Source organism: Sinocyclocheilus rhinocerous, unplaced genomic scaffold (assembly GCF_001515625.1).
Source record: "Sinocyclocheilus rhinocerous isolate Xijiao unplaced genomic scaffold, SAMN03320098_v1.1 scaffold382, whole genome shotgun sequence".
Lineage (NCBI taxonomy): Eukaryota > Metazoa > Chordata > Actinopteri > Cypriniformes > Cyprinidae > Sinocyclocheilus > Sinocyclocheilus rhinocerous.
In genome coordinates this window covers 1,977,118-1,987,056 of record NW_015642829.1, presented here as the reverse complement: position 1 = coordinate 1,987,056, position 9,939 = coordinate 1,977,118, and the positions used below count along the sequence as shown (strand labels likewise).

General features: G+C 37.5%; 1 protein-coding gene across 1 annotated transcript; it reads right to left on the bottom strand.

Moving 5' to 3' along the window:
* Positions 1 to 3,511: 3,511 nt before the first annotated feature.
* Positions 3,512 to 8,015, bottom strand: casq2 (calsequestrin 2). The gene is made up of 11 exons (XM_016573959.1): positions 7,491 to 8,015; positions 6,561 to 6,645; positions 5,999 to 6,099; positions 5,787 to 5,898; positions 5,310 to 5,383; positions 5,038 to 5,168; positions 4,890 to 4,935; positions 4,533 to 4,587; positions 4,329 to 4,429; positions 4,133 to 4,207; positions 3,512 to 4,030 (listed from the first exon to the last, which is right to left on the bottom strand). The coding sequence occupies exons 1-11, from the start codon at positions 7,725 to 7,727 to the stop codon at positions 3,815 to 3,817; spliced, it is 1,233 nt and encodes a 410-aa protein (XP_016429445.1). The 5' UTR covers positions 7,728 to 8,015; the 3' UTR covers positions 3,512 to 3,814.
* Between the last annotated feature and the right edge of the window lie 1,924 nt (positions 8,016 to 9,939).

Sequence of the window (9,939 nt, the reverse complement as noted above, 5' to 3'; positions counted from 1 at the left end):
TTATGATTAATTATTCATATTTCCCATGAGCTGATTCGCTACAAAATTAATGACCGAAAGCATGGTTACTTAACATGATCATATTAATAAGCAATCAATAATTATTTTTGATATCATGACGATCCAAATGTGTTTTACTGCCGGTTTAAAAAACCCAGTCTCACACCCCACACCCACTCTGATCTGCACTTCAAACATACACCTACCCCTCCTGCAACCCCTCTCCCTCCCTCCCTCCCTCCTTCTCCCACCATTCAACAGTGCGCTTAAGGTCTGTGTAGAGGATGTGAAGCAGGTCTTCAGAAAACAGAAGAAAGCTTCAGGCCCAGATGGTGTTTCACCTGCCTGTTTAAAACCCTACGCAAAATTTTGTCACGGGGTGCCTGTCTGTGCGTTCATAAAAACCCCAAAATACCCCCCAACCCCTTTAACCTGTTCTTTCAGAGCAGTTTCACTGTCAACAAACAACAGTGAGTGAGATGGTCCTCACTGCAGAACACAAGACCCAGGGGGCGTGGTTGGATCCAGATCCAACTCCTCCCACCTTACATATACCTAAACCCACCCATCTCCACCCCTAAACCTACCAATCTCCACCCCCTAGATTTGGATCCAACCACGCCCCCTGGATCTTGAGTTCTGCAGTGAGGGGCTACTGCAGTGAGTTGAAACAGTCAGTAATACAAAAAAAAAAAAAAAGAAAATGACCTGCAATAGTGCAAATACAATAGAAAAAATATACAAATAAAATAAACAATTTAGGCTATAATAGCCTATACAGAAATTAAGTAAAGTAATCAAATATAAAAATAAAACACTGCATAGATTTCACCATATGAATTAAATATAATTTGATTCATAACAAAGTTATGAAAGATATTGAGTGAAGAGCAGTGAATAATTCTCTCATTTTCTTTTGTTGTTTGATTAACATTAATGACACAGACAGCAGCAGGTTTATAAGATGCTGTCATAGAATGTCCAGATCTAATATACTGATTAGCATTCGATTACTTATCCAACATTTTCCAATGTTCACTTAAGACATAGCTAACTGACTGTGTTTAAGTGAAAACACACCGAGATGGACATTTTGGCATATTTTTTGGCATTATTATTCTTATACTATATACTATGTAGATACAAAAATACATATTTTGCCATTCTAATGCGATTCTCAGGCATAGATAAAAGAACAAAAGTTTTATTAAAATACACCCTATATGTCATTATCATAGCTTATTGAGAATGCAGTAAAATAAAATATACTTTGAGTGTTGATTCATTTGTAATTAATTACTGATCATCAACCTTTATCCTCAATGGTAATAATCTTCACACAATAAACACTGTTTACATAGAAGCAATTTAATTTAAAGAAATTTATTTTGACTTAAAACGTTTGATAAAGAGAGTCAATGTTTTCACAGTGCATTCCAAATTAAGTTATCAACACACCTCTCAGCAGCTCCTTAAGTATAAATTAAACTACATAAAGAGGATCGGATGAGGATTGGAGGGCACTGAAGCCAGTGAACATCAGAAAAGCAGCTGGCCCTGATGGTATTTCTGGCCACTTTCTGAGATACTGCGCTGAGCAGCTTGCAGGTTTTTTATCATACATTTTTAATCCTCGTGTTGTGTTCCGGTCATTTTGACACACAGAGGGTATTCTTTTCACCGAAAATGCTTGTTATCGCACTGGACTAAAACATTGATTTTGCATATACATTAGGTAGTCACAGCTTTATTGATGTATGTGTGTGTGTGTGTCTATATACTGTATATATATATACAGTGGGTACGGAAAGTATTCAGACCCCCTTAAATTTTTCACTCTTTGTTATATTGCAGCCATTTGCTCTGAATACTTAGGACGATGTGATATTTCAGTTTTTCTTTTTTAATTAATCTGCAAAAATGTCAACAATTCTGTGTTTTTCTGTCAATATGGGGTGCTGTGTGTACATTAATGAGGAAAAAAAATTAACTTAAATGATTTTAGCAAATGGCTGCAATATAACAAAGAGTGAAAAATTTAAGGGGGTCTGAATACTTTCCGTACCCACTGTATATATATATATGTGTGTGTGTGTGTGTGTGTGTGTGTATGTATTATATATTATTATCATATATAAGTTTAGTTTTTTTAACAACCCATTCTCTTTTAAGTAGCACAGATTTTGTATTTCTTTTTGGAACTGATTAATCATAGGCTTCACTGATCTGAGATTATGCACCTCAGTTTTTGAATGAACATTGCCAAAATTATTCAAGAATAATGGCCAAAAAGAAATACAAAACATGTGCTAATTGAAAGAAAGCAAGTTAACAAAAAGATTTAATCCAAAATTTGGTGATAATATAGCATGATGAGAGATTTACAAGCAATTTTTAAAAGACTGGTTGTTTTTTCCTGTGGTTACCAAATTAGGAAAGGGATTCTCATCACAGCACAAGGATTAAAAATGTCACTGGTTATGAAGGTCTACTCATCAAAAACAGGACTTCCTCACAGGCAGACCCCATGCAGGTAGTGAGAGTATAGTTTACTTCCACCTCCAGCCTCACAGGGTTGTGTCCTGAGTCCCCTGATCTATACTCTTTCTACACATACAGTACGACTGCATGTCCTCTCACAACTCCACTTCTATTGGCAAATTTGCTGATTACATGGTAGTTCTGGGCCTCATCTCCAAAAACAGGAAACCAAGGAGCTGACTGTAGACTTTAGGAAGAGACAGCAGCAGATCTACTCCCCACAGCCATATTACCATTATCAATCATGGCCTCCTAATAATCCCCATCCACTGAATTGACTCTATCACTCTCTCTCCTCTCCATCTATAGCTAATGTATGGTGAGCATACTGGCACCATTGTACTGTGGCTGCCGTTGCATCCAAGTGGATGCTGCGCACTAGTGGTGGGTGAGAAGAGTCCCCTGATATGATTGTAAAACGCTTTGGGTGTACAGTAGTATATAATAAAGAGCTATATACATTCCTCATTCATTCAATCATTCATTCATTCACTCATGATCGGCAGGACCCCCATGGAGAGGGTGAATACCTTTAAATACCTTGGAGTAAACATCTCTGAAAGCCTGATCTGGACTGTACACGCACAAGCTCAGGTGAATAAAGCCATACAATGGCTGTACCATCTGTGACTGCTGAGGAAATTCAGGATCTCACCAGCAATCCTGAAAAGTTTCTGTACAGGGGCCATAGAAAGCATACTTACTCAACGTATCTCAGTGTGGCATGGGAACTGCTCTATCCAGGACTGCAAAGCCCTGCAGAGAGTGGAGTGCTTAGCTGAGCACATCTCAAGGACTGCTCTCCCCTCTCTGCATGACATCTACCTCAGATGATGCAGAGCTGCTAAAATCATCAAGGATTCTAACCACCCAGGTCACTGTCTGTTCTGCCGATGTGTGTCAAATCGTATAGATATGAAAGCCCATGAGGCCTTACATGGTTAAATAGGAACACACTTTCCTAACCAGTTGTAAAGTTTTATTGTCTTGTGTGATTGATTACAGTAGAAAATGTACAGGAGAGTAATATATAATGCCGTGACAAAATTACACCACAGTGTTTCATTTGAATCCCTTAATCAATTTCCAGTTTAGAGGTGATTAAAATAAATGATTTTCACCTATATAAATAAGAGACATTTTGACGTGTATAATTTCAATTTAACGTTAAGAACACTGCAGTTTATCCACTGATGTACAAAATGTACAAAACAATTTTGCTGTAAAAGACAAGCTCTTTCTGCAGATTTGTTTGGAGTTCACAGTATATGAATCATTCATCATCGTCGTCATCGTCATCGTCATCGTCATCATCATCATCATCACCATGGTGGTCTTCGTCGTCGTCTTCGTCATCGTCATCGTCATCGTCATCGTCATCGTCCTCTGTATTCACTGTTCCAGAGAGCACATCTTCTATCCAGTTTTCCAGCTCTTCGGGTGACGGCAACTCATCATCATCAGATATCTCCAACCAGACACTGTCCGCCTGTCATAGAGGACATGACAGTGGGACAGATCCAAGCATGAGAAAGAGGGCTTTCATAATGAATTCAGCAGATTGGGTTAAAAATTAAAGTAATGCGCTTACATCTGTAACATTAACTACACCAATCTGTGGTCTGAAGAGGTCAACCTTGAAAGTCTTCTCCCAGTAAGGAATGAGCTAAGAAAGGAAACGTGAATATTAAGAGTATTCATTACTGACATTACTGTCAGTACATTACTGTTGAGGCATTACTGACTCAATATATTGTCATGCATCTATCCAGACTTATTTTAGTCACCAGTGGGAAGTTGTCTGGGTCGATCCACACAATACTCAAGTCTGGATTGTGTGTGTTGTCTCTGGCCACCTCCTTCAAAATCTCCAAGAATTCAAAACCATCTGAAAACCATATTTAAGGTCAAGTCCTTTTGATGATGCTCACACTAAATGAATAACATTTGGCTTTATAAGGAATGAAGAGGTGCCCTGAAATGGTACACACCAGGGTCCTCCTCTTCTGCAAAGGCTACAATGTGAATTCCATTCAAATCATCCTCCTGCGAAAGAGAACATTTATTTCAGTGTGTCAGTGCTTTATGATATCCACAGGTATTCCTCTGCTCCGCAACGGGACTTTATTTTGCGATAAAGCTTACTTTCACTGCTCCACTTATTACATGAGCAGACTGATATAGTGCATTGCCATGGACGGTATCAGGAAGTATCTGACCACTAGATAATGCGATTGACCATTCAGAAGAAAGTTTTCCAGAAAGTTGTGCAATAAATTATTATAGTCATATAAAATATAACAATCATACAATTCCATAAAATTTTGATTTACAAAAATATTGCTCACCCAGGTCTCAAACATGTCTTCTGCCCTAAGCTTTCTTAGAGTTGGTCTGTGGAGGTCAACACATATCATCAGTATGAATATGAGATCAGTATCAAATATATGTCTATCCATCCTTCAGAATATCATTAGATTAGCTTTTGCTGATTACCGTCTGTGTTCAGATATGAAGGCCACCAGCTCTTCCTCTGAGTGTGGTTTGTCTGGAATGGTGACTGGTTCCTCCATGAAGGGCTCATAGAAGTCCACCTCATTCATCTTCAGAGTCAGCTCTTTTGCAACCTGAAATGCAACAATTAAAACAACATGTCTACCATCGGTGGTTTTCAGAGAATTCTCCAGTCCCCAAAAGATAATAATGGCACAATGATAGCCTAAAGATCTTCTGAACATAAACAGAATATAAAAAAATGCCATACTCACAGATTTCTCAAAGGTGGCAAAAAATTTGATAAAAGGCTGAAACTGTTCAGCTGCCTCCTGGAATGCAAGATAATCTGAGGAAACGAGAGAAAATTAAAACAAACAAGCATTTGTTTGTTTCTTTGTTTACTAAAAGGCAACTGCATCAAAAACTGTAAATTCCCTTTTGATCGTAACTGGAACCTTTATTTTTGTAGCCTATACCAGAGTGGTGACTTGAAATAAATGACCTCTAAATGTCAACTATAGCTTCAAAGAGTAGTAGCCTACAATGCTCAAGAGAGCTTATAAGGTTTCATTGTGCATTTAAAAAGCATAACTGGAATGTACAGACATTTAAAAATGAATGTGGTAACATTTATTGCATGGTATTAATTTATTGCATACTATGTAGGTATGTGTTTGGAAAGTGCAGAGATCAGATAACTGCAGCTGAAGGATATAATTGTCCCTCATAGCCTGCGCACACATACTTACGTTCAGAGTCACGACTTTTGAAGAAACCAATGAGTTTGATGTCTTCTTCCATACGGTCAAAAGCTCGCAACTCCTGAGCATTGTCAATGATCTCAACCGGATCTTCCATCAGCTAAAGTATGAGGGAGAGAGGGCGGCAGAAAGTTGAAATGACATATAAAAGCACTACAGCAATTAGATGTCTAGATTGATGATAAATACAGATTCTTTACATCCAGAAGGAATTCCACAAGAGTGTCGGCAGCGAGCAGGCCATCGAATTCAATCACACGGTCCTCCTTAAAGACATAGATGCTTCCTTCCTCATGCAAACCTTCCAATGAAACATATGGACATTCATCATTGCAGTAAAAAGTGCACTGTACAAGCATATAGCCTATTGTACAGTGTATTGGCATCCATTCGTGCAAATCTCCCAAAAGTCATTGATGTTGTTCTAAAATTTGTTTTACTGGGATATTTACTGAGGATTTTAGGAGATGTTTTAAGGGCATGCTTATCCTGGACTAAGTTGCAATGAAGATAGATGGCTGAAAAGTGTATAAAATGTTTGACATCTTATCTTAATACTTCATGGGCCCTGTAAATTCCATAAATACATTTATAACAATATAATTGTTAAACATTTATAGCCAAAATAATTGTTAAACATTTATTTAATTAGGTAATTCAGTTTGAACGAACATTTTCTGTATTTTTACTGTTAATTTTGTACATTAACATTTCAATGATGACATTCTCATTCATATATCACACCCAAAGTTTTAGCCTCACCTAGTTTCTTGGCAACCTTAGCATCTTTTTGGGAGTCAACGATTCCAAAGCCAATATCCTTTTCCTCTAATACTTGAGCAGCTAACTGTGGAAAAACAAATCATGATTAGCACTGTAACAGCATTTTATGTATTGATTTGTTTGTTTCTTTGTGTGTGTGTGTGTGTGTGTGTGTGTGTGTGTTTTAATTACTATTAGCTGAAGCTCCAAGGAAAATGTCAAATAAAATACAATAAACTAAACTAAATTAAAGTCTAATAAAATATATATAACCTATGTATATACATGCATTTATGCATGTTTCAGTGAATATTAGAAGTGCATGGAGTACCGCTGAGTCACACTGGCAACATTGTCTAGATAGTGAACCTGTGAGCCATGAATTTAGACTTAAGGAGGGCACACTTATGTAATCATTTTTGAAGTGTTCTTGTTCCATAAATACCCTCAGTGTTCTACTTTCATCATGATGCGAGTAGTTTAAATGACTGAATTTTAAAAGCCAATACTCTACTGCCCACATTCAGAAGGCCCTTAGAAGCTATCTGGTGTACTGAACATGAAGTGCCTGATTGACATGGTGACTGATGATGTCCACTTTTTTAATCCAGATAATTACAGAAGTGAAAAAGGGATATGAAGATAGACATGTCAGTGAGCTGCAGCCTGTGGGCCTCTAAGCTGATATTACATAGGACATACAAAAAATGTATTTGAACCTATATTCCGTTACATTTATATTTATTATAACATTTCATACCTGCAACCCATTTACTCCAAAAGTTCATACTGAATACTGAATCTTTTAATTATTTAAAAACACAGTACAGTAATCATGTTTACTGTACAATCCTGTTCAAAAGCTTTGCTCCAAATAACACTCTCTGTGATCTTACACTCTACATTCACTCTTGTCTTGTCCTCTCTTACCTCCAGCACTAATTCAGTCATTTGTAACTGTTTCTGCAGCTCTTTTGCAGTTGGCGGAGGAGCGTGGTAGAACAGGCACAGCATGTCGTATTTCTTCAGGGTTTTGCGGTAGTTCTTCTCATTTATGTCCAGGACACGATCTTTGCCATCATAACGTGGGAATTCGAGGCCTTTCTCACTACCAGCCAGGGTAGAGAGGCCCAGAGAGGTAAGCAGCAGGATCCAGGTGGTCTGCATGGTCTATACTAGTAACTTAAGACCTTTCCAAAAAGAAATGGTGGCTCTTCATGCAGCTCCACTAGGTTTAAGAGAGCTCTGGTCTAGTAGTGTGAGAAATAGGAATATAAGTCAAGAGTTGATAACAGAAATAATGACAGTGGAAACCGCCCAGGCCTTCTTCCACCGCTCTTTCCGAGGGTTTGCGTACCCTTCTTCTGAAAATTCAGCTTTCTTCAGGCAAACCCTTGACTCTCTGCCTTCTCTCCTGACAAAGAGTGGCCGGTGGATTGTGCTGGTAATAGGATGGGAGAGAGCAGGCAGGATACCTTACATAGCAGTGTTCCTCTAACCCTTTTTTAGGAGCCCAGTTGTTTCAGAGCTAAAAATACCCCAGTTGGACAGCAAAGGGACAAGAGCACTATGGAAGAGTGATTAGACCTCAGCTAATGACATTCGATGCTGAGAAGGGAAAGGAGTGATATGAAGACTTCACTGCAACATAAGACAGGTGTAAAAAAGAGAAATGCACTCTTTCCTGTATGTTCATGTGTGCAAGATGGAAAACAGCTTACTGTTAATGACAAAGTCATTGTGCAAATTAGTGTACTGTACTGCAACCGGACACCTGTGTGTGTGTGTGAGATGTTTTGGGTTTTTTTTGGTCGGGAATGTCTCTCCAAGCAAGTTAAGCTGACAATGTACATGCGCTGTTGTGTTTGGTGATTGGTGTTTTGGGCTCTGAAAATTTGGACAAAAAGTGGCCAAAAGTCTTAACTGGAATCCCTAATGGAGGCAGGAACCCTGAAACATTATTCCCATACAGGACATGTGGCTGTTTGTCAAGCACACTATAAAATTAGTGTAGAAACAATTTTCACTCAGAAATTCCTAGTTAATTTCTCAAATAATTACAAAGAAACACACTGAATTAAAGGTACATTTTTGAAGTAGAAAGACTGAAATAGTATTTTCTTGTAAAACATATTCCAGTAACTGTTTTATTTACAACTCAAAACAAATTTTTATAGTGTACAATCTGTAAGAGGTCTAGTTGAAGTCATACCGTTTTTTCACACTACTCTGTGACAGCTGACAACTGACAAAGAGCACCATTAAACTTACATTATACTGTGTGTGTGTGTGTGTGTGTGTGTGTGTGTGTTTAATTTTTTTAATTGTATTTTTTTATTGGATTTTGGATTTTTATATAAATAAATAAATAATTTTATATAACTGAATCAATTAAATAAATAAATAAATAATTAATTAATTAATAATGAATAATCAATCAAATTATGCCCACAGGCTTCTATAAATGTTATTTTGTCTCCAGTCCTCACACTTATGTTTAAATCACACATTATAACTGAACCTTTGAAGTCTGTTTGACTTTAAATAGAGTTTGTTGTCACAGAAATGACACCAGCAATCCTCATGCCCAAATTAGGATCAGCTGTCTCAAGGATTCCTGTCTAATGCTCTGTTTTCTTGGACATCACTGTGCTTAGTATTGACAACAACATAACAAGCATCGCAGTTAGCAGATGACATTGCAAATGTTTTTCTCACTAGGCCGTTGGTTTAGGTTCTTAAGGATTTTAGTCGTGGCATTTGTGACCGACTTGGCTTAGATTTAGCCAATCAGTCATCACAATGGAAAACAAAGAAAACAACAATGGTTGTTCCTTGTTCTCTGTCTCAATTGAAGATGCTAAATGAAACCACTAGATGGCATGCGTGCCCTATGTCAGACTCATTTACAGTAACTCATATCCTAGCTTTATTGAATTCAGTTCCATTTTGATATGTTTTGGGGTTAAAAGGAAGGACGTTCCTTTCATGTGTTTGAAAGTTAATGAAATATGAATGAAAACCACACCCCAGAATTTCCCAATTTTTAATCTTTACTACAATCATGAATACTTATTTTCAGTTACGCATGTATTGTTCCTTTCACTTTATCACACAAGATTTGAAGTCTGCATATACAATAAAGCCATTCAGAAATTGCAGTGCAACCCAATTCTCCATGGTTTCTGCATTTCACAAAGCATTGTAAACATTTAGCTGAACGTCCTAAATGAAACAGCTTTGGACACATTCTAAATGCACCCTGAGTGTTTTCTGCATTGGTCTGTACTTTTAGCACTGACATTTAAAGCAATTTAGCATACCTCACAAACACAGAGGATTATTGTTTGATTCAAGTACTGCTTTGGAATGCTGTGTA